This window comes from Lonchura striata, chromosome 2 (genome assembly GCF_046129695.1).
Source record: "Lonchura striata isolate bLonStr1 chromosome 2, bLonStr1.mat, whole genome shotgun sequence".
In the NCBI taxonomy this organism is placed as follows: Eukaryota; Metazoa; Chordata; class Aves; order Passeriformes; family Estrildidae; genus Lonchura; species Lonchura striata.
The window spans coordinates 49,426,835-49,452,129 of NC_134604.1; the positions used below are offsets into that span (position 1 = coordinate 49,426,835).

At 37.2% G+C, this 25,295-nt stretch overlaps 1 protein-coding gene across 13 annotated transcripts in view; it reads right to left on the reverse strand.

Moving 5' to 3' along the window:
- LMO7 (LIM domain 7) overlaps positions 1–25,295 on the reverse strand; it is a 132,103-nt gene that overhangs the window by 19,939 nt on the left and 86,869 nt on the right. For 8 of the 13 annotated variants that reach the window (XM_077781360.1, XM_077781362.1, XM_077781361.1 and 5 more), the window contains 16 exons: positions 24,961–24,991; positions 24,446–24,559; positions 23,809–24,007; positions 22,427–22,679; positions 21,076–21,363; positions 20,600–20,800; positions 19,414–20,130; positions 17,863–17,892; positions 15,443–15,560; positions 14,105–14,247; positions 12,365–12,818; positions 11,286–11,609; positions 8,326–8,440; positions 2,669–2,830; positions 1,107–1,291; positions 364–424 (listed from right to left, as the gene is read on the reverse strand). In XM_077781360.1, coding sequence (XP_077637486.1) covers positions 364–424; positions 1,107–1,291; positions 2,669–2,830; positions 8,326–8,440; positions 11,286–11,609; positions 12,365–12,818; positions 14,105–14,247; positions 15,443–15,560; positions 17,863–17,892; positions 19,414–20,130; positions 20,600–20,800; positions 21,076–21,363; positions 22,427–22,679; positions 23,809–24,007; positions 24,446–24,559; positions 24,961–24,991 — 3,395 coding nt within the window. The remainder of the gene's footprint in view (positions 1–363; positions 425–1,106; positions 1,292–2,668; positions 2,831–8,325; positions 8,441–11,285; positions 11,610–12,364; positions 12,819–14,104; positions 14,248–15,442; positions 15,561–17,862; positions 17,893–19,413; positions 20,131–20,599; positions 20,801–21,075; positions 21,364–22,426; positions 22,680–23,808; positions 24,008–24,445; positions 24,560–24,960; positions 24,992–25,295) is intronic. The other 5 variants (XM_077781359.1, XM_077781357.1, XM_077781363.1 and 2 more) reach the window with 4 other exon arrangements.

The window sequence follows — 25,295 nt, forward strand, 5'->3', positions numbered from 1 at the left end:
CATTCTTCCTGGGCAGTGAAATAATACACCTACAAGCTCGGTCTCCATACAATGCAGTAGCAATTACAATAAATCGTGTGCCCTCTTCTCTTTCACCCCTACCACACATTAAATTTATAACCACTAATGAAGAGACAGGGGGCTTTGTTGCAGCTTTGTTATCAGCTCTCAAACTGCTTAGCAAACTGTGGAAGCAAGGTAAACTCAGTTTGGATGCAACAAGATCTCTGTGATATCTGTCTGGCTTTTGGTTCGTTAAGGTCTCACTTCACCCACTGTATAACTCTTCCAGTCATTGCAGGTTTACTGTCTATGCTTGTTGCAAGCCACACAATTAGCAGATGAAAAGCAACAGTGGTTTACCTCTTTGTTCATTAGAGCCAGCATCTCCTTGCATTCCATTTATCAATTTTGTTTCTGTATCCTGAAATAAACAAACAAACAAATAAATAAATTTCTTAGGCTCATTTGATTTGTGGAAGTTTATCCAACTATGCATCTCTCCTATCAGGAACTGTATGTTATACAAAACACTTCATAATATATTATAAAAGGATACAAAACAATCGAAAACTTCCTCAGTGTAATTTATAATAAAGGTACTGTATACATTTGAAAGAATCAATAACCAGCTGTGAACTGCTGCAGAAATAAAACACATTAGCTTGCAAGAAAATTCCAGAAGCCAAGACCTTCCCATTTCAGCTCCTTGGCAGGCAGGTTTTTATTTATGAGTAATTTGAAAGCACATATGCACCTGTTCTTTGGGGTTGCAACTTCCATTTAGGCTAATAATTCAGGTCAAAGTCTTCTCTGAAGAATAAACACTATATATATAGTTTTAGTCAAAAGATAGTCTGCATGTGTTTTAATATTTATCATTCACCAGTGTTCTCTCATGAATAGACAGTAGCAAGTCTTTAAAACATCTTACTTACTTTGATACATACATAGCTACATCTCCGTATTTCAGATACAGATACTTTTACTTGTGTTGTTTAAGGAACAGAAGATTTACAAGTTCTTTTCTCCATTCTCCCACTATCAAGACATAACATTTTTTCTTCCTCCCCCCATCTCCCATGAACCTTCAAAACTATACTCACAGAACTCTGAAGGCTGCTGGAGAAATCTCTTTTTGTGGATGTGGTGGAAGCATTTGAAATTTTTTCTCCTGAAGTTGCATCAATCCATTTATTTTCAGATGTACCTATAATGTTGGTAGCCATACTGGTGAGATTGAGGATTTTATGCCTTACATGTGGCAGGGAAGGCAGGTCTTTGCCCCAATCTTTTTGGTATGTGGAGGATCAAGAAATTAATATAGACAGTTACATCAAAGAATGGAACAAGAGCTAGTGAAAACATTACAATAATACAAAAACAGAAGAAGGAGACACACAAATCAGGTGGAATTTGTGAAGACAGGGAAAAAGGACATTTAGAGCAGACCGCCTTCCCCAAAAATGCAAGTGTTAGTCATAAGCCAGATTAAAGTTTGCCAAAACAAGAGATGTTCTGCTTATATGTGCTACAGCAGCTGAACATTAGAGAGGAGTTACCATTCATTGTAAACTATATCATTAGTGTTAGTAAGCATTGAGAAAATTCTTCTGACTTTACTCACTCCAGGTACAATGAGACTCATACATTATCCAGAGAAGGGTCACTTTCATGTCCATGCTCATCAGGAAGCACAGAGAGGGGGAAGAAAAGGCAGCCTAAACTAAACTGGCAAATTGATGAGGCATAGACAAATAATATACTTCTCACATATGCCACCCTTTCTCCCCTCTCTACTGAAAATTTTATTCAATTAGTTTTTTGCCACTAATCTCACTCTTCAGTTGTATTACATCCTATAAAGTGATTTGCTTCTTGTCTCTTCCTAACCCCATTGTTTTTACCCCAGTTTGCTGGTAACTTATTTACCTAGCTTCCCACTAAAAGAATGTTTTGTATTTATACTGTGAAAGAAGTCACTGGTCACACTTCAAACTCTGCAAAAATTCTTCTAGAACTTTGAAAGGGTTTCCTGATTAAAACCATGGCAAGTCAAGACATGCTACAAGGCTGTCCAGCCAGCAAGGAAACCCTCCCTACCCAGAATGGTTAGTACCATTCTGGAGAGATTACAGCACCATAATATTTGGGTCACTGGCCAGAATCATAACACATAGGTGTTACATCACCCACAGGCTCATACCTCACTTCAAATGCTCCTTGAAGAAAGGAACAAAGGATCCTCCTTCCCTGAAGAAAGGGAGCTGGTGATTGAGAGAAGGGGCCTTTAAAAATTAGTGATCAGACCCTCTAGAGATCAGACCCTCTTAATTCTTGTGGTATGGCAGGGAAGAAAATGTTAGATTCCTTTTTGTGCTGGCTACACATTTTTTTACCTGTCCATCCTCTAAGAAACAAGCCAGAGCACAAGAGTGAGGTCAGTAGTTCAATGTTTTGCAGATTTGCTCGTCAAGACATTTCTAATGCTCATGCTGTTAAAAAAGCCAAGTTGTGTTAAAATGCAACAGACACATTGACAAACTACTTAGCTTAGATACGTATTACTGCTGTAAGGGTAATAAGGACTCTCAGCTGTCAGGTACAGCAGAGACAAAGCTTATTTGCCTTACAGAGCATACAGTATCTGCCTGACGAAACAACTCACCATTCTTTCCATATCGTCTGACATCCATGACCAGGTTTCCAGTTTCTAGTGCTCTGCTGATGGCTTCTTCCCACTGACTGTAGTCCATATGTGAAACCTTTGTGCCGTTGACAGCAATGATCTCATCGTCTACATGCAGCTGACAAAGTGCTGCAGGGCTGCCTGCAGAAAACAGAAGAAAAATGTTATGTCTCCATTCATACTTTTTCTTTTTATCACAGATGTGATTGGAACAGAGTGGACTGGGGAATCATTCAAAGAAATGCTTAACAGTGGATATTTAGAAAGTTTTAGAAAAATTCACTACACTGTAACATAAGCTCAGTAAACTCAGTATCAAAGTAGTTTTTCAGTTTAGAACTTAGGGGAACAATAAAGGAATCAGTCTTCTGGATTTGTAAATCTTCAGATTATGGCTAGCCCATTTAATAAACAACTTCTGTGTTCAGTCTTCCCTTCACTAACTTGCCTTTATAATCTGTGATAGTGAGAGAGAGGCAGCACCACAATGTCTATATCCAACGATTAGCTGAAATTCAGCCAATGTTTGGGTAATCCTCTTGTCACAAAAAAAAAAAAAAAAAAAAACAACCAAAAAAAACCCAGCCTGCACTTTGTTAAGTCCAGTAGAAGCTGACTTTCTCCTATTCTCATTTACATTTGCTGAGTTCTGCTGACAAGAGCATGCTGCTTTATTGCTTTGCTAGAATAGCTTGTTAGCTCTGAATTGCTTGGTAATTGGACTAAAGATATTGCTGGGTACTGTCCCACTAGACTTCTCTGGATTCCACTTATTTTATCTATTAAGAGCAAACTTTATGGCAAGTTGGACTTTGAATCTACTGATATTTTGCAAGACAAGCTGCACTTTATACTTTTCTCATCTGCTACACATTGGCAGGCAATCTCACTAGACTAAGAACAGAGTACATAGAAGACCAGTTCATGAACTTTTTCTCTGTTTAATTCAGAAAATGGATGAGCTGAGAAACTCGCACTCTCCAAGCAAGATTTTACAGATTACATAAGAATGGTTCTTCCATTAAGAATTATTCCCTTAGCAGGATAGAAGATAGAAAAGCCAAGTAAAAATATAGTTAAGGATTGCACAATAAACCCTCATGTTAATAAAACAAGTTTGAGAAGGAAGGATGGAAGGATTTTCCAAAGTAGCAAAATCCACACATCTTACTTAAAATATACCAAGAACAATGTCCTATTGCATTATCAGAAACAAATGTGGACAAGTACGACAGAAAAATTTAGATACCATATGCTTCATCCTGAGTGTTTTTGACTCATTAGCAAAATGCTGCTTTAAGTCTGGCTCATCCAATAGGGACTCAGATGGCTGCACACACAAGGAAGTTAAGAATTTAAGAAATGCCATGCTTCCTAGTACTGCACCAAATAATAATTCATTATAGTTCACTAAAAAGCTACACTATCTTCTCTGCTAGAAGAATATGGCTCCATATTATACCTTTCTGCATCATTCTTAAAATACAGACAAAAAACTTCATTTGCAGTTATCAGCACTAATTGCTTTTCATCAGTATTATAGAAGAAAAGTTAGGGTTTTCACCTGGAGGAAGAAACGTGGACAATAGTTTGACCGGAAAAAACCCATGCATCTCCAGGAGTCAGGAAGATGTTAAAGAATCATGGATTGTCAAGTCTGTTATGGAAGGTACTATTAAGAATACTATCAAAAATACTAATACTGAAGTTACTAGTTTCAACAACACCATTTACCATTTGGAGTCATGTCTGATATTTAGTACCATATAGTTTAACCACATCTGGACAAAGTTTTATGCTCATGATACCAGGGAAAGCTTCAGGCTCCAGCAGAGTCATTAGAACTCAAAATTTCTGTCTTGAGTTGTGACAGAATAAGTCCCCAGTAACCAAAAAAAGGTTATGTTCATTTTATTAAAATAATTTCTCAGGGATGAGACTGGGCTCAGAGGTGTGAACAGTATATCTCGACTCAGTTTTAGAAAAGGAAGGAAGCTGAAGATTGCACAGTTCTTCCTATACTATCAGTAGAAAGGCATATCCCAGACCATAATCCAACCATACAGATTGAATGAACAGCAGCAGTTTCTAGATCTGGACCTAAAATAGCCAGAACAACTTCCACCGCTCAATTTTTGGCCTGTAACTTTGTCAGCAGCTCTTCCTCCATAGTCTCTGGACAAAATGGCTTCTCAAGAGCGAAAACCAGGATGCCGACAATGGGCTTCTGCTCTGATTCACATCCAGAGAAGCCCAAAGAGCCTGGCCAGAAATTAAGGTGCCAAAAGTTGTATGCTACCAGCTGTCTTTCTCTGTACAGCTCCCCCATGACTATAGGAATTAACAATAACTTCTTTATATTCCTATAGAGGATTTAGTTTTCATTATATAACATATGTACTGTTTTTATGTTTTTCATAGGTTTCCCTGAAGGTAAAAAGCTTTTCTTTCTTACTAGTCCCCAGTAAAAACAAAACTAACCAAATACTCATTTTCCGTATGTTCTAAGTTATCTCTAACCTATCCCCATTTGTTGTTATTACAATTGATAAACACTATCTCAATGATAGAAAAAAAAAACCTTGAAGGATGTGGATGTTTTACATGACTGCAAGTGTTTGATCAGATATGCACTCCTATAGCAACACAATCTCCAAAAAATTATTTCAAAAGGAAAGTGAAAGGGAAGAACTGAAATAATAAAGATTATATGGCACTGGGGAAATTAGCAGAACTAATGTCTAGATTAATGATTTAAGGCTTTCTATTTAACTAATTTTTTGTGTAAAGGTTTAAAACTCCTTTAAAAATGAGAACTGTCCTTTTTTATATGTAGTAAATGGGTCTCACTGTGTTACAAGATTAACTCTTAGGTTTTTGAGAACACTTATAAATTAATGTTGCTTACCAAGTAGTTTTCTTAGCAGATTTTTTTAAGGAACAGCATATGTAGAAAACAGAGTCATCTATAAGTAGTAAAAAATATACATGCTGAGTATTATCTCAAGAAAATCAGACAGCTAGTTAGGAAGACAACACAATCAGAGAACATCTTCCTGGAAGCTTTTTGTGGGCTCAAGAAAGAGAAAAAGGTGACTAGAATGGTTGGTTTGGATTTGCCAAGCCTAAATCACACTTGACCAACCTGGTTATCTTCAATGATGAATTGACTAGATCTCTGTGGATGGCAGACTATTGACATGATATTCCACAGTATCCTGGTATCAGAAGTGGGATGGTATTGTCCACAGGGCAGAACGACCAGATGATGAAAAACTGGCTGGGCTGTCAGGCTCTGTGGGAAGTGGTTAATGGCTCTTACTCAGCCTGTGGGCTGCATAAAAGTGGATCTCATCAGGATGTATCCAGGGACCTACCCTCATTAACATGCTCACCAATAAGCAGGAGAAGGATGTTAAACACACCTTCATGAAGTTTTCAAGCCCTGCCAAAAGTGAGAGGGTGGCCAATACACTGGAGGGCAGGGCTGCTCTTGAGAGCAGGAACCTGATGCTCAACAAGGCCATGCAGGGTCCTGTTCCTGAAAAGGACTAATCCCAGTGATGGTACAGGCTGGGCATTGATAGACTGGAGAGCAAGGCTGGGGGCACCCTGGCAGTGGTGGGGCTGTAGGAACACTAACATGACCAACAAATCAAGACAAGCGACCATTCAATTTACTCAGCACCTTTTATGCTGGACACACTGACAATACTGTGTCCAGTTTTGGTGTTCCTCTGTAAGAACACCATCAATAAACTGGGGCAAGCTAAATGGGAAGGTACTGGAATGGTTAGGGTTGGAGCAATCGACCCATGAGGAAAGGCTGAAGAGTATGGGTTTGTTTAGTCCAGAGAAGAGAGGCTGCAGAAGAACCTAACAGTAGCCCCACCCTGGTACCTACCAGGAGGTCCCTGAGAAGGGAAAGTCTGCTCTTTTATTGAAATTTATGGCAGGAAAACATAGAACAGTGGTTATAAACAATTAAAAAGATCCGTCTGACTGGATACGTATGGAAAATTTTCTCAGAAAGGATAATGCTCAGAGAGGCTGTGCGGGTTCCATCTTCAGAGGGTCTCAAACCCCCATGGGTAAAAGCCCTAGGCCACTTGGCCTGAATTCCATCTTGACATTTTTTTGAGCAGTGTATTACTCTAGGTGATCTTCCAACCTGAATTATCCTATGACTTATCCTTAAAAATAGGAAATACAACATTTCCAAGTGCCTAGCTGAAAGCATGTATTGGTCTTTCAATGGGTCATCCACCTCTTTCATCCTTCATTTCTTCAAAGGGAGCTACAGCTATTGAGTAAGGATACAAGATGAGACAGTTGTTGGAAGAAAAAAGTGCTGAACACAGGCTACAAATGAGAACCCTGAGATACACTCCATTCTCAGTTCAGTCTATACTTTGTGCTCTTCCTTGTGAGAATGGCAATAAAGCATGAAGATAACAACCATGAAGCCTTCATCTTCTCCTTGGAACAGAGCTCATGTGGATCTTTGTGAATGACCAGCAGGAACATTCCCTACCCTCAGATTTCTCCTTTTCAGCTGGCAGTGCAAATGGACAGACCCCTGCCTCCAAGGAAGGAAATTAAACCCAAAGCCTAACAGCAGGAAAAACAATTATTTGGACAAAGTGAATATTAGTATTTCCAGAATCACAGAATGAAACAGGTTGGAAGGAAACACAAGTGGTTCATCTGGTCCATCCTCCCTGCTCAAGGAGGGTTATCCTAGAGCAAATCTAATTATGAAAAGTACTCAGAGAGTACTTTTTCATTTCACTTCTTGAATTTATAAAAGAAAATAATAAACCCAAGACTGCTTGTTAACTGTTATTAAACAGTATTGTTTCCTCTCTGGAAAGCATAATACTGGGCTAACTAAATTAAAATTTTCCAGTTATTTTTCCTTTCTCAGGATGATCTTGTGTTAGGTGGGAAGAAGGGCACAATTCAATATTCCTCAAGTATTACTGGCAATGAGGAAGACCATTGTTTAGAAAACAAGCATATATATTTGCTTAGGTTTTAGTTGTTTTGTTGCCTTTTTTTTAAGAAAATCAAGCTAGTTTTCTGCAGAAGACTATTAGAGGTTAGAAATAAACTTTATATATGTATAATCTCAAGACAAAAATGTTTGCTTTCCCTCAGTATTAAAACAACTGTAAAAAGTAAAAAACTGCAGTGGAAATCAATTTAGAAGTTGCAACTACTTAAGAATATGAGCACGACTAAGAAAGAAGAAATTGAACAAAGAGTATTAACTCCTAAGTTTCCTCTGCATGTGTTTACAAACCATGTGAAGTGAAAGCTGAAAGAAACAGTCTGGATATTGGAAATCTGTATTTGCCCCTAAATACTGTTCTGTAAGAGGCTCTATGAACAAATATTCATGTTTATACCCTCCTTGATTAGGAAAATGCATTTTGGCATTTCTGAATTCAACCTGTTTCAAGAGATGAGGAGTCACAGAAATATATTAGCAAATGAAATAATGATTTTTCAGTTCTACACCTGATGTTTTAAAATGTTTGCAGCATTCTTATCAGCAAATGCCTTAACTTAGAAGCATCTACCAACAAAACATAAGAACAAAAATTTGTGTATATATATATGTATACATTTACCTTCTTCAACTGTCTGTACAATGGCTCCTGAAGAACTCCAGTTTGTCGTAAACCCAAAGCTGCGACTGTGGCCAGGTCTCTGGTTTATACTGATTCTCATTTCACTGTACTGTTCCTGAAAAATAAAACATGACACTAGAGTATCTGGTATCACAGGAATCTAAATGAGGGAAAGTTTATCCTCTAAATAAGTGAGGCTGCTCACAATGTGCACTTTAATCATCTATTATTAGCATCACAGACAAAGGAAACAGTACTGAAGTCAGTTAACTAACTAATTTGCTTTTTCTTCCAACAGATGTGTTTTCAGTTTACATTTATATTTTCTCTACGCGTATTTCTCACTCTGCATTTCTGTTACTTTAAATGTTTTGCAACACAATGCTAAAAAATTTGAGAACTTGGAGGGAATTAAATCCCTAAATGATTCTTCGTGGACTGTCTTGTGAATTTGTCACAGGTACTGCCTCCTCAGAGAGCATCAGAGATGTGAAAAAGCTAGATAACCATAGTCAATCTTTTTTTTTTTTTGCATGTCCTACAATAAGAATCATCAGTTTAGGCTCATGCTGCAACTAGGTTTACTTGGGTGCACAATCATCTTCTTGATTTTGTGTGAAATACTATCAGCTTGCTATGGATTTTGTAATAGAAGCCTTAGATAATAAAAATAATTCCCAATTCGGCTAAATTCAGATATTTGATTTTAATGGACATTCAGGATGCTTTCAAAATCTGAATCAAAATCTAACATCACCATTTTAAACAACAAGATTATCTGAATGGGAAAACATTTTGTAACACTCACTTTCAATCCCACGCTATATTAGGAGCATGTGCTGCATACATTAACATTCTAAGGTGAGCTCATTAAAAACTACTAAAATACCCAAACACATGCTATGCACTTCATCAGCATGACATTGACATCGATGTAAAAGGAAAAAAAAAATACATTTTTCTGTCAAACAATGTTAAGATAGACATATTCCAGCAAAATGTGTATGGAAGAGACCCTGAACGTGCATTAAATGTACACCTACATTTTAGTTCCCCAGCGACCCAGCCTTCCTGAAGAGTCGGATTCATTTTCCCTAACTTAAAATATTTAAAAGTCTAGAAACCTATGCCAATTCCCCCAAGCTCCTGCGTTGTAAGATGTAACAGGCAGTTACAGGGAGCACTGCAGAAGCAGGTGCAGTCAGCTGGAGGCTCAGGGAGGTGCAGCCAGAGGTGGCTTCAGCAGCACCTGAGTACTGGATAGAGAAGAAAACAACACGGCACGGCATCATCCCAAGGTATTGCCTCATGTTACAGGAATGTTCCTAGGAAAACACTCCTTGTTACAGCCCAGGGTAGAAATTAATTCTTTTCTTCACAACACAGCTACTGGCTTGCAAATGCTCCCGTACAACCCAAGTCCTTAGGTGAGTATATTAAACCTGAATCTACTAAATAGATTAGCACACTGGGCTAAAGAACATACAAACTTTTAGAGTTTGAGTGTGTTCATGGAAGTTACTACTGGTCTTAATTTTTTTTTCCACCATCCCAACATGATTCTTCAGATCTATCTCTTGTCAGAGAAGTAATGTGACTTTGTACTCTGAACTTTAGCATTTTTATAGGTCATCTCTAAAACAGTGCTCCAAACCTGGAATTATGGCCCTGATGACTTCTGAACTATATCAATCTCTCTGGCAATGATTTACAAACACATCAACTGGGACTTGCATTCCTCAACTTGGAGCTTGTTAACTTACATAACACAACTGGGGATATTTTTTTTTTTAACTTTTAAAAATACGCCCATATTATTCACTTGTAAGAGGAAGAATTTAATCTTTTAACTGACAGGACAAAACCAAATGGACATAGTACGTGCTATTCTCATTTGCATTGCTTAAACAGATACTAAGAACTCATATCAAATCTGTCAGTTTTCACTGATTAAAACAGAAATTCCTCTGCCTGTTTTTGCTACAACACAGGGGAAAAAAAAAAAAAAAAGATCATGATCTCTTTCCTAATACAGCAATCACAGTTTCAAAGAATTATGATAAGTTCATTACAATGGCCAAAAGGCAATCAAGGGTATTTACACTGCAATGTATTTCTTTTCCACAAGTAATTAGGAAGAAGAATGTTTGGAAGCAAATGAATTTCAAAACGATAGTATGGGAAGTGATTTCATAAGTCAGCATCCAAAGTCTTACGACCTTCACCCAAGCAACTGGCACAATTAAATTTTACAGCAGGATCAGGAATGCAAATCTGTCTAGTGTTATGAATTGAATCATCAGATAGTACAGAAAGGTATCAAAAATTAAAGCTATTGTTGGTGAAACATGCAATCAATTGGAGGAAACAGCACTTAAGATACATATTTCAAAAAGATCACTGAAAGACCCAGCCCCTTGTCCAAAAAGCATATGTACAAAGAGACAGCAATTTACTTCAAAATTAACATGAACATTAATTTGATTCTAGTAAATAGCTAAATAAAAAAGGTCCAAGTCACAACAGATGGAAAAAAGGATAGTGTGATACTTATGTTTATGGCCAGCCTTTGAAAAGCTGATCTTTATTTTCCACCACCAGTTTAAAAGTGCAAATGAATGCTACAGCAGCTCAGATAATTCATCTGCCACACCTGATTATATGGACAGTGTGCTCATTTGGAGAACAGCAAACAAACTTTGCAATCATGTAGAATAACTATTCTGAATTAGAGTGATAAATAGAATTAAGCACATGACAAAATGGATAGCAAAAGAATAATTTTTTTCTTCCCCAAATACTCTCTTTCTCCTAAATTAAGTCAAAGGAAATAGCAAATCTCTGAGATATACACTTGCTACCAGAAAAATACTTGCATTAAATTTACTTTTAGTTATTTTCTCTTTTATTCTGCTGTGGCATTCAGTTACACCAAATAATCACATTATTACCACACTTACCATGGATTTTGAATCCTTAGGCTCTGTCAGACTCGCAATTTCTGCAGAAGATGCAAGTGAAAGAGAATCAGGAGGAATGCCATACTCTGGCCTAGGAATACTACTTCCAGCATCTTGATCTTGGAACTTTAAAGGTAATGCCAAATTAGGAGGAGGTGTTGACTGAACACCTTTTTCCTCCTCTTCCTCCTCACCTCTGCTTCTGAATGCACCAGTGGAGAGAGGGTGTGTGGAGTCTGGTTGTGAAAAGGAAATGCTGGTGAACAAAGTTTGAGTTCTTTTAGCTTTTTCTACTTCTCCATTGTATTTCTGAGCATCATCCATCTAGGACAAAAATGTTAGCTTGGTAAATAAGTGTTTTAAAGAAAGAAATCCTTGACTCTTTCACTGCTTTTTATATTTAGCAAAACCACCTCCCCCCTTTGAAGCAAATTCCAGTTCCTGTACCCATTGTTAACTACCTGCTTAGAAAAAAAGTATTTTTTTCTCTTGAAATACTTGCAGAACAAATAGTCCAGACTTTTTATGATAAACTTGTTAAAGTCATCTGTTTAGAATTATTTACATTCTTACCATTTTTTAAATTAAAGCAAATAAGGATTTAGGAGAAAATTATGAAAATCATCACAGTAATGGGACAGAGGGGAATCAATTTCATTGTTTCAGTGCTTTAGAATGTAGAAAAAATTTAGCCTAGTTGACATTTCAACAAAGTCAGCAAAGCAGAGGAAACTTTTTCACCTGAAAAATTTATCTTTAACACTTAACTATGTTAACCTGGCTCCAAAAAATTACCTCCAACAACAGGTTTTTTGATAAAGCACACGAACGAGTCTTACTACAAGTAATAAAAAGAGTATTTTACCAAATTTAGTTAGCAGCTTTAATTCTAGGAGTGTGCTTAAGCACAAAAATACAAGAAAACATCAAAAGCCATGACAGAACTGCCTGCTCTATTAACCCAACCTTCATCACACAGGAGGCCCTTATTTAAATAAAACCAAAACATTAAAACTACTGTTCCCCCAGCTATTAAAGACGCTAAATTTACAAACTTCAGGAATGAAGGAGAATTTTACCGTGAACGACCGTGGAAGTGATGAGATTCCTCTTGAGTGGACACCAAAAGGTCTTGGTGTAACCACAGATGTTAACCTGGAGGTATCAGTTTTCTGGTAAGTTCTCGGGAGAGAAGCTGAAACCTGAGCTGACCCAGTTTGAGCATTCACTGAGTAACGAGTGGACAAAAGAGCCGGGCTCTGCTCCCGCTCCAGGCCCTCTGGAGGCACAGGAGCTTCTTGAGCAGCCGAGCTCTCGGGCAGGTTCTCCCTGGGCGGCTGTGAGGCGTACACGCTTTTACTGTCCTTGGCGCTGTAGGAGCGATCTTCTTCCAAACGGTAATCTTTGGCTGCTGACCAATCTTTTGCTGCTGTGGAAGGTGCTTTTTCTTCACTGAACACATCATCGTTCAGTGAATAAGCCCAGTTGTGCTCCTGTTTCTGCTGCTCATAGGAGTCCTGATCTCTCTCTTCCCTATGGGAATAGAGCCTGTTAAAATACCAAAGTGATCCAACAAACAGGCAGGCCTAAAGTCTTTCAACCAGTAAATGCTTAAGGCAGAGCATAAGCCAAATAATACATCTCCAGTAAATGAAAATTAATAGCATAATTTAAATTATTAGTATCTTCATATATTCTTTAATCCATCTTCTTCCACTTCCTCCCCAGTTCAGCACTCTCATAGCATTCAGACATACTACTATCACATTATCAGGCTGCCACCATGACAGAAATCTTTGCCAAGAAAATGATACAGCTACACATAGCTGTAAATGATACAGACATACATATATTCAAGTTACACATCCTCAGAAATTCAGATTTATGCAGGAAAGAATAGGAATAAAATAATCCCATAACACTGCCTGAACTGTATAATAGTGCTCAATGTTTCTGAAATGCAATGCTGAATTTTAGATACCTACATAAGACATGCCCTGGAATTCAGCTAATTTTTTTTTTTTTTGCAATTCGTTCCTTTGTCATAAATGAACAACCACTACAAGGATAATCTTTAAGACATAACTTATAGGATTCTTATTGATGCTGAACATTCAATACAATTAGCATCCATACTTTTTTCAAGCAACTAATTTTCATCCTCACAAATAACTAAAAAAATTTAAAAATCAAAAATATTAGACTTATTTTTTTTAATGAATGTCATGTGCATATTACCTTCTGCTCAGTCATATGTGCATTTGAAATAAATAAATAAATAGATAAATAAGACTGTCACCACTGAAGATGGTACTGTGCAGATTACACTTTTTACTTTTCAGAAAGTATATACCAAGTGGAAAGATTAGGGATGAAGGGAAAATCAAGTAAAAGTTTACAGCTCTGTGACATACATTAAAATTCTGGCTGTAGTTCTCCATGGTGGCTAAAAAAATAGCAAATGCAGTGGTGGTAGAAGGAAGATAATTAACTTTATTCATAAGTAAAAAAGGCAGCTATCCAGTTCAGTGCTATTGTTTTAACTAATTTAAAGAGAATGCAAATGTTGATTTCTCAATTATTTTATTTATGGATAGCAAAGTAAAATATAGAGAAAAATGTTTAACATTCTGTGCAAACAGCACTGTAGAAAACAATATTCAATTGCCTAGATTAGTACATTTTATTTTGCAACTAAAATTGTCAAGATCTCTGCAGAATCAATTGCAACTTGTTGGTAAAAGTGGCTCAAAAATTTAAAGGAACAATAATGCTCAGACTTATGTTCTTAAACATAATACTCCTATTAGGACTATTACCTCTCCTGCTCCATTTCCTTCAGTGACTTGGTACTTCTTCCAGACACCTCAGAGGCTCTCCTTTCAATTTCTTCTCTCTCTTCCTTTTTCTTTTGCAATTCTGAAGTGTAACTCTTTCTACGACTCTTCCATTTTGCTAGATCCTGTTTAGAATAACATGAATGCATATGAACAGATTTTCTCAAGGCCTCACAGACTTACAGAGGCATACTTAGCATGTAATGGGGCTGCCATTACACGTTACTTATTGGCCTGACTTTAGTTGCACGTCTGCATCACAGCTACATTTTCATGTACCTTTCCCCTAAATGATAAATGGGTTGTCATGTTCTAGTTAGGGTTGCAGACTCACTGCCTCCTTAAGTTAACAATTGTAATTACTGGACTATATGCTATTTGGCCCATTTTTTCTCCCCTTAACATTTTCAATTTTATTCTAAAATATTTCACCCAATCACACATAATTGAAAACTAATGCAAATGCCATCTGTGTTTCTTTGTTGAGGGCTTTAGAGTTTGGGATATCATTATTTTTCCAAATGATTACTATGTTAGACCGATACACTAGCTTCAGAATAAATATGCCTTAAATTCCAAATTGAAAACAGCTATTTCTGTAGTTTCTTAATTTCTGTAAAACTGCAATGTGAACTGGCAATATTGTCCATGAAATACCAAAGCTGAGTTAAGGGAAGTACTGAATATTAGAACTGAGATGCATTAAACAAACAAGTTTGAACTTCATATTTGGTGCTTTGTTCTTAATTTCAGCTTCTTGTTTCTTGTTTCTAATTTCAGCTGTCAAGCAGAGATTTTAATAAAATCAAAAGTCTTTAGATATGCTTATGATGTTGTGCAAAGCTATCATACAGTTTACAAGCTGCATTTAAGACAGCATTATTAGGGGATAGGAGCCTCAAGAATTTGCACACGGACGTATTATTTATTCCCCTTTCTCTCGGAGGATCAAATACTCAGACATTCCAATCATTTCTCAAAAAAAGTATTCAAAAATTGCAGATAACACAAGAAGCTATGCCCTAACTTCTCTTTATGTCCAAAGAAATCAAGCCTGAAGGCTTTATTACAATACATATAAGTCTTATCCCGAAGCATTAATCAGAAACTTAGGAGGGAGAATATTTAAGAAAATTTCAGTTCTGCATTAAACAGACATCCCCAAAAACTCTAGTAGCTGCATGAGATGAATTGTTTTAGAAGACAGCCCCATGAATTGCTGCACACATGCCGAAACTTTTTTACTATGGACACTGAAGGCAGGTGACATCCAGCCCCTTCAAGCAGGATGCACAAGGAGAGGTGAAAAGGAGTCCTTACTTCCTGCCACTTTAGATCTTGTTCTTGTAGCTGCTCTTTTATCTTCTGCAGCTCTTCATACCGGATTTTGCGCAGTGTCTGCAGCTCCTCTGCACTGACATCATTCAAAGATTTACTCCTAGAAAGGGAAAAGAGGTTTTAACAGCTTTATGACATCCTAGCCCTCATTTACATGAGTGAAACCTTCAGAGAGAGAGAAAGATTTATATTAGTACAACTGAATGCTCACAAGTGTTATTTTGAATGGAGCAGCAAACACATGGGCAGCTGATGGGAGAGACTGGGATGTGCTGTAGTGCCAACACTCAAGTCATTAGTTGGGTATTTGAGCAACTACAATCAGGTTAAGGGAATAAGCAGCTCTGTACATCTCCATGCTGATCATTCACATGAGCTCCTCGCAGAACACTACTATTTTAACTTGCTATTCTCTTTATTGATCTTGTTTCTTTCTTTCACCCAAAAGGCATCCCCTATCCCCAAACCCAAATTCCTACTCTTGGACTTCTCCCCTGTAACAACCCCCATATCACCTCCTGTTCTTTCCTTCCTGCCAAATCAGTTATAGATGCAAATTTCCAAAAGATTTAAGAGTCACACACAGCCAAATGCTTGGTTCATGGATGTCACTAGCACATGCTGATCCTCCCCAAGCCTCTGAGATATTTTTTATTAAAGTTGGGATGACTAACACAGCCATCTTCCTGCTAACTTGTTCAACACGGCTGCAGTTTCCCCCAGCAACTCCTACTTGCTAGTTCCCTTTAACCTAAATTCCTCAAAGCTCACCTTTCATGCTCTCTCCCACCACATGCTATTTTTGCCTTTATTCTTTCACACTGCAGTGATAAACATAACAGGACATTTTATTTTGACACAAGACAAGGCTCCTGATGAGATTTGACCACAAGCCTCTGAGACAGAAAGCAAAATGCAGGTGTTTCATCATAAGGTTAAATGTTGTAATGCAAAGGGAAAGCTAGGTTTCTAGGACTTGGGTTTCTTTATTTTGTTTGTTTCTTAGTATTCAAAAATACCTTTGTTTTCATTTATCCAAAGTATGAGTTATATAGAGGGATGTAATTAAGTTCCAGCAGGATTTGAAAATGTGGCACTTCTCTGATAGGATGGAAAATCAGATTAAAAGAAAAACAGATTCAGCACAAAGCCTTGCTCTAATCTGTTGCATTGCAAGGTATCTCTAAACTAACAAATCAGACTCTCACTTCCTTCCAAGTGGCTGAACTCACTTTCACTGCTAACATAAGACTGGCCTCTGGCCTCTAGAAATAAAGGCTTGGGCATTAACTCATTGTCTCTGTTTGCTTATCTATTTTCTGAATGACAATAGTGCCAAATTTAGCAAAAATCCCATGGTCCCTATTGCAGAAACTGTTTTCTCATACAGTTCTTTTCCTCATTTTTTATGCTTACGTTATATCACACATAGAACTGTTTTGGGATAACCAAATACTACGTAAAGATGCATCGAATTTATTCCAGATGAGTTCAAGAAAATTTACATAACTACAGTTTCCACTTCTTTCTCTTGATTTACTATATCTGCCTGCACAAAGCAGGAAAATCTTGACCAAAAGCAAATATAACCTAAGAAAAGGTATATTCACACCATGGAATTGGATCTTAGTTTTAATTTCAGTCTAAACTGAAAAACCTAACTAGTGACTTGAGTCAGAATTCTGAGTCTCCCTCTCCTAGCACCTAACTTCTTCTGATACATTTCACACTTCTGGAAGTGTTTAGTCATTTACCAGGTTTACCTCAGGGTAAAAATAGGAAAGCAAATAAATAAATAAATAAATAAATAAATATTTTGAAAAAAATCATTAGAACACCATACATTCCCAAATACTAAACATCCCATTCCACAGTAAGTGGAAAAATTATTTCTCTTTGAGTCACAGTTCATCATAAGCAACATCTAAGTTCCCATGATAGAAATCTATAAGTTTACCACTGAGCATTCAATAGCTTGGAAGACATAAAATAACCCCAGTCCATTCACCAATCCCATGATAAATGCCACTGCTGTTAGTTATTTTCAGATTCTAGTTGTACAGCCTTCTAAATAAAATATTCATTAATATTCCTTTACACTTTTTGAATGTTTTAAAGCCTAATTTAAATACAGAACAACAAATTTTTTACTTCAGCAGAAAATAAAACATTAGAGCAGACTTTCAAAGTGCCTGATAACCCTAACTTGAATACAAGAAACAGCAGAGAGAACTTTTGCTATATGCATAGCTTTTATCTCACATTCATTACATAAATTGCAAAGAACGACAAAGCATCACGCACAAGTTTTCAGCATGAGTTTTTAGCTACTGTGCATGCATAAAGATGAAAAGAGGCCAAAAAAACAGCATTACTATCTTTCAAGCTTTTATAAAACTTACCCTTGCTCATCAGAAAGCTTTTGAAACAGTCTGAGAAATCAGAAACCAAAAAAGAAAAGATTCAGTGTCTTTATATTGATAACAACATTAACACCATTAGTAGACCAGCACTCTCACTAAGTGATGGGGAAACTGAAAGCTTGGGAACTAGCCAGCATGGAAAAGCACATCAGGAAATTGGACACCAGTCAAAAAACACACCAGGACTTGCATGATGGGCAAAGTTGGGCAGAACTGTCAGAACAAGGCTGCCTGTAAGTTTCCAACACTTTTTATTTAGCAATACTGCACAAATACAGCCTTGTGTTATTTCTGCACCACTTATTCCAGTGCTGCTGAACAGCATGATGCTCAAAAGAGACTCATTTGAAGAAACTAAAATTAATGCCAGTTTGAGTCCCAACAAAAAGTGTGGCTTACAGAGGTTGTTCTCTTGTTACTTCAACCATTTCTGATACCAACTAAAAGTAATACTTGATGTGTACCAGAATGAAAGACTCTATATAAAAGTTCAGTGCATTAATCCTTGAACACAATTAATCCAGGGCAATTCAAGATGATTTTTAGTGTTCTTGAATATGAGTATTTAATAATATACCTGTTTAATTTTACTGAAAGAATTTTAAACACATGCATTATTTCCAAGCACTTCGGAAATATTTCTCAGTGAAGCTTGAACTTTGTTAACATATGAAGCTTAAAAATTAAATGCAGCAACATTAAAATATAAACTGGAACACGGAAGTGTCTTAGTCACAAAATAATGATGCACAGCTGGGAGATCTGCAACTTGCAATGCCGTATTTTCAGAGGTAAATAAACATTTAGAACACCACTCTCCCCCAGTAAATACAAAATTCAAAGGAGAGTTAGGAAGTACTTAAGAAATAGTATTCAGTCAGACAAGAGAAATTTTGAGGATACCAGAAAAGAATTAGGGGGAAGAATGAATAGAGACTGTATGAAAGTGGAGGATAGTACTGGCAGAATAAAATATGCCATGGTGGACTTTAATATTATATAGACACACAACTTGCATGCACCATGACTTTGAGCAGGCAAAACATTTTTTTTTTTTCACCTCATCTAATAATCTCAGAACTGTGGCAGGACAGTTTACAAGCATTTTTAAACTTAGGTGCAAGCAAAAATATCAGAATGCCCATTTCCAGAATTTGTCTTTAAAGCATTCATGTTTTTCAGAAATGCTTTTATGTATTATCCTGCAGAATAGAAGAAAATATTTCTAGCCTCCATAGTCTTTGAACTATTCCTGTTCAACCATGGAAAGAAACTTATGCAGAACATTGAGCCTGAAGGAATGATAACATATTTTCTCCAAAATGGCAGCCTAAAACTAGAAAACTTTCTAATATTTTGTTGAAAATATGGTATTGCAGTCAGGAGCTTCTATTCAAAGCAAATAAAAAGCTTGTTCGAGGACGACACGAACAAATAGACTGGCACTCTACAAATGGTTCAGCACAGGATGATGTTTTTTTGAATGGGAAGGGTTCAAGGGCACTCAATCTGTGCAGGACACAACCTGACCTCTCCACCATCTGCCGTTTCTTGTGTCTAACTTTGCTGGCTTCCCTGATTGCTTCCCACTTCTTCCAGTCTTCTTCACTGCATGGACCTGGGATAAAATTTACTGGCTGGGCGTTGCTTCCCACTTTCCAAGATTCAATCTTGCGCGTCAACATATCATCCTTCTTATGATGTAAAGATGGTGACAGCACTCTGCCATTGCTCTTCCTTTCCTCTGGTATCGCATTTTTTTCAAGTAAACATAAAAATTTGGACCGGATCTCTTCTGGAAGACTCCATGGATCGGGAAACAGCGCTGGGTGATACTTATCGGGAGCACCTGATAAAGGCACCTCTTTTTTTTGAGAGAGGACTTTACGAAAAATCATGTCATCCTTTTCCAAATCTGGAATCACAGTTTGGCCCTCTCTGGGTTGCAGAATTATCTCACCCTCTACAGGAGGCTCCTGCTCAGAGAATTTCTTTAAATACCGGGGGTCTTGAAGAACAACTTGATTCACATGGAAAGCCCCAGTTTTCCGAACAAACAAATCATCGTTTTCCAGATCTGGATATAGATACCCATTTTCCTCATCTTCTTGCTTGCCTCCTGGTATAAAGGAAACATTCTTTCTACATTTTATGAGCCTAGGGCCAGAAGCAGGATCAATTCTGGTCTCCATTTCAGAAGACACATAGTCAGTGTATTTTTGCAGGGCCTGAAGTAACGAAAACTGACTGAAGCATATAAAACAAAAGGAGGGAAGTAAAAATATCATTAACTAGCAAGAGACAAGCAGATCACATTGTATTGCAATAAACATTTGGTTTAGACTTGCAGTATCCCAAGCAGAATGACGACACCACTTGGCATTCACCACCACTGACTGTAGCGCAGCCCACGCCAGCCAACACAAAGGTATCTCAACATCCTAACCTGCTCAGAAACATCACACTTAACATGCTCACACACAAAGCCAGTAACCCTATGCAGCATGTTACACTTTCACATTTACATGTTTCAGAAGGCCAGCAACTTATGGCTACTTTAAAAGAGAAAAAAAAAAACCAAACCAAACAAACCAGCAAAACAGTAATAACCAAAAAAGCATGGCATCACAAGACGTGGCAAATTTCATTTAGCTGTTGCATATCCAGCCTTTTCTTTTTGATGCATCAAGAGAACATCTCATGCAGCAGTATCAACCTGGGCTGATCAGAAGACTCCAAGATTTTTCCTTCTGCAATCTGTGACAATGAGCTTCCCACATATTCAGCAGCTGGCTTATAATTCTGATCCCTTCTGCAGCTACTGTTCCAGTCAAAACTTGGTCTTGGTTGATTAGCAACAATGGTACAGCTTTGTTTGTAAGCAAATTCCTCATCCTCAGAATCTGATCTCTTTCTACTGTGCAGCAGCAGAAAGAATGAGCAGAGGAGAAAGAAAAAAAAGCCCATGAAGTGTACTCAGTGAGAAAAATGCACAGTGGCAACAGTTCAACAGGTGCAACAGTGTAACAAAAATAATATTTCAATTCTTTTTTTTCAAAAAGAGAAAAAAGAAAAAATAAAACATATCCTGCTGCTATACCAGCAATGAAAATTTAAAAATTCAGAGTCATAGAACTACACTTTATTTAGGCTTTGCACACAGGAGAGGAACAGGCATGCACAAAAACGCACCTGAACCCTTGAATCTCTTTATACCAGGGTTTGAAAGAGGATTTCTTGATTTTTTTCCATAGAAATTCCTCCTCTGGAGTCCAAAACTTAGGAAGAAATTTGTCAAAGGCAACAACTGTATTTGGCGCTGAAGAACTTAGCTTGCGAAAATAGAGATCATCTTTTTCAATGTTTGGGATGCCTGCTTCTTCCTCGTCCTCATCACAATACCCAGATAACTGTGAAGGATTGTTAACTCTTGGTTTGTTTTCCTCTTTAGTATCCAACTGCCTCTGCCTCCTCTGGTTACTGTTCAAAATATCCGATCAGTTAAGATATTTTAGGAGCAACTTGACATAAGGAATGCAAAAAGACATGCTTTTTGGCTCAGGAGCTCAACCTTGTAAATGAAGCATATTAGTTCTCAGTTTCATCACTGCAGCACCAGAAACAATAAGATGTTAAATAAAAAAAATTTAAAAAGCAGTTAAATGGTTATATCAGCATCCTATCTCCTCTGACAAAAATACAAAATTTGACAGAAAAAGCATATCAAATTATCAGCTGTGTTAAAATGCTGATTAGAAGATTAACTTTATGGAGTTATTTAAGGGCTGCAATTTAGGTAACGCAATAGTTACTGGATCTTGGATTAGTATCTCTGACCTCAGTGGTTCAAGCATTGCAGCTAGTGGACCAGCTGGATAACTTTCTTGCGAGCAAGATTTAGAAGAGTCATTGCGCAACATGAAATGATGTCCAGGTGCACCAGAGCTTACAGGGCTCTTTTTGACTAGAAATCTACGATTTGCTAAGTCATCCAAAACAATGTCGGGCAGCCTTCTTTCATCTTCTGAATCAGAGCTACTGTCATACTCATAGATGATCTGGAGGGAAGCTGGATTTGTGAGCCCACACTCTGCTCTGCTATTTTGGCAGGAAGCTACAGGATTCGTTTCACATCCACTGAGGTTGACCGAAACAGGAATAGAATGAAGACAGTGAAGTCATGAAACTCAAGAACCGCCCACTAATCTCATCTATATGCATCAAGAAGCTGGACAACTGAAATTCATCACTATATTTTGGAAGCTTTAACAAGCAGTTAAAACCATAGTTCTATCTCTCACAAACTTGCATTTAAATACATCTGGAGTCTGGCCAGCTTCAAAACATTACTCAAACATCAAAAAACAATGTAAGAAACCAAAACCACACAACCACACCAAAACAGCCCCCTTGACAAAACATGGAAAATCATATACTTGACTTTTTATTGCAGAAAGAGCAGTTTTTCTTTAACTAATAAAGAAGTAACTTATTTTTAAAATTCTACATGAAAGCCCACTTTACACTAACAACACACCAGTACCTTGAAAATGATCCATCTGACTCAGTGGAAACAGGACTTGCCCAGCTCCTCCTGTTGTCCTCATTCTTCTCTGTCCTCCTCTTCCTTAAAGGTGCTGGCACATATGCTGTCTGCTTGTTTTTGTTGGGTAAGAAGCGATTGAAGTCAGTGGTAGGTTTTGGTTCAATCATAGAAATCCTGCGGTAAGACCTGTCATCTTTATGGGAGTCATGCATTTTGGAAGGCAGTTCCAAGTCTGTGTCACTGTCACAACCTTAGAAGAAAGTGGAAATAAAAGGGGAAGATACAAACATCATTCTCTAGACATGTGCTTGTAGCTAAAACTTGGATCAAAGTCTTCTAAAATCAATTTATGTCTGTATTTGGGATGCTTCAGCTGCAAATTTCCTGAGCTACTGACAGGACAGTAGGAGAAGTATTTTTAGAAGTGTGTGGCAAAGCTGTGATAAGATCCATTAAACTCAATTTGGTTTGCATGATCCTCCTGCATTTGTTCCATTCTTTCATTATCACTGCTCCCTGCAGGAAACAAAGTGCTGGCCTCCAGACTAAAGACAAAAAACAGCACAGAAATTTTTAAATTAAATAGTATCTGCAAGATAAATTTACTAAGAAAGGTAAGTTAACAGCAAATAATATAGCAATGCGCTCATTTCACCAGATTAACATCCAGTAGAAAGCCAGGGTACATCACACATATATAATATGGCTAAATGTTGCCTCGCACAGATCAGCAATGCTCCATGGAGCCTTTGCTCAATGATTTTGTTACTCACATGAAACAAAATCCAAAACCTCACAATTTGTGTGACTTTAGACTACAAGTTGGCATTGAACTTTTCACCAGAGAAACACAGCCTAGAGGGCTGCTTTAGGGATCCAATGTCACTATCTTCTTGTTACCTTTATTTTCATGACAAACTACTAAAAGTAACAAATACTATTCAGTATTTAAACTAGGCGGGATAAACCTTATTGAATATTCACAAGTGAAGTAAAGACATAAGAGTTTGACACAGTCACCCTAAGAACAAGGCAAGAGACTTGTGCAACTGGTCAATTTTAGATGATCCCATCCAGATCTAATTTCTAGCAATTTCTCTTACAGAAATCTGGGAATTTACCCTGGATATACACACACCCTAATGTGTCAGTGAGAGCACGAGTTTCAGCAACCCTTCTTAGGAAGACCTAGTGTGAGCAGTGCTTTTTTTCTACCAACTGTTAGAAGTGAACATTTGCTTAAACAAAATGCAACCGCAGCAGCTGCAAAACTAGAACTGACTTTCAGTACTGGATACCCAAATACCAGGTTCATACATTGTCTTCTCCCACACCCATAAAGTACATAGCAACAAAATATTTTAGAGAGGAAAACATACCTTCACTGCCACCTTTCAAGGTTATATCCGATGAAAAGCTTGTGCAGGATCTTGAACCAAGAGAGTCCAAGCTATCAAAGGAATCGTCTCTTTTATGAGTAACTGAAGATGAGAAGGGCTCTGCCCGGTCAACGTACCAAATATCGCCGTACCCACTATCTCTGCCACTTCTGCTGGGCTGGCTGGACTCTTCAAGTGCCTACAAGAGTAAGTTTTGAAAGGTCTTTTTTCAAGAATTTAGGGTGCAAATGCTATTCATGAGCATTTTTAATTCACAAATAAACTTCTACAACTACTGCAAAACCCTAAAATACATATACTACAACACATACAACAGCTTGAACAGGAGACTTGGTAAAAGGTCTTAAATTTCTTTCATCTCAGCCAAAGAGGATTGAGATAGTGCTCTTCACAATCTACCACATCAATTAGACCAGATGTATTCCAAAATTCATATGGGTAGCAGAAGAACCAACGTAAGCTAAAAATCATTCCTTTCATATGGAACTAGATAGCAAGCAAAACAAATTAATATGTTCTCCAAACTAGGAAGAAAATGAAACCCCCAGGAGACTGTTTAGAATTGCTGCTATAAACTTCAGGTTACTAGTTTAGTTTCCTTTTTTGGATTCCTTACCTTACTCAATGCTTGCCCTAATAACTTCTCAAATGCTTTAAGATTCAGGTATGGACCATTATAATCAGGGTCACTTTGAGCTTTTCTTCCAAGCCAGTATAATGTAATCAAAACCTAAAAACAAACAGGAAAAAAAAAACAAACCTGAATACAAATTTAATTATTTTCATCTCATTACATGTACCAGTGTAAAAGAATTTCAGCACGCTGTTAGAGATGTTTCTACAGTGAACTGCAAAATCTTGCATACATTATTAGCTAAGATTGCCACCAAAACCAATTAAAGAGTGTCATGATGCCTCTCATATCTCAAGTAAGTAGATGTAAGTACTGTTTTCAATTATTATTTCCCAATTCAATGATTTGGGAAAGTAAGCTGCACATAGAGATCATTGTAAAATGGCATGAATTTGTATCAGCTAAATCAACAACTGAAGAATAAGGTAAATATGATAGTACCATAAACACAAGCACTTAAAAAATAATTAATCACAATTAAAGTGCAACTCTCTTACATTTTTCACTCTTCTGTTGGTTTCCTCTGGTCTGAAGCAGGGCAGAGAATGATGAAAACGAAAAAGAAAACAAAATATTTTAAAATTGCTGACTTAAAATTCAATTATTATTCAAGATGTAAAAAGTTTCAAGACCAATTATCAGTCAATATAAAATACGCAACCATGACTTATCCAAAAGAAACAAAAAGCATTTCACATTAAATACAGTCATAACTCCGTACTATTTCAATTGTTACATGTAAAATGAGAAGCTAGCCAATCTATTGCAGTTTCTGTTTTGAGAGGTACACAGAAAGGTTCTAGGCATTTTTAATTATCTCTCATTTAGCTAC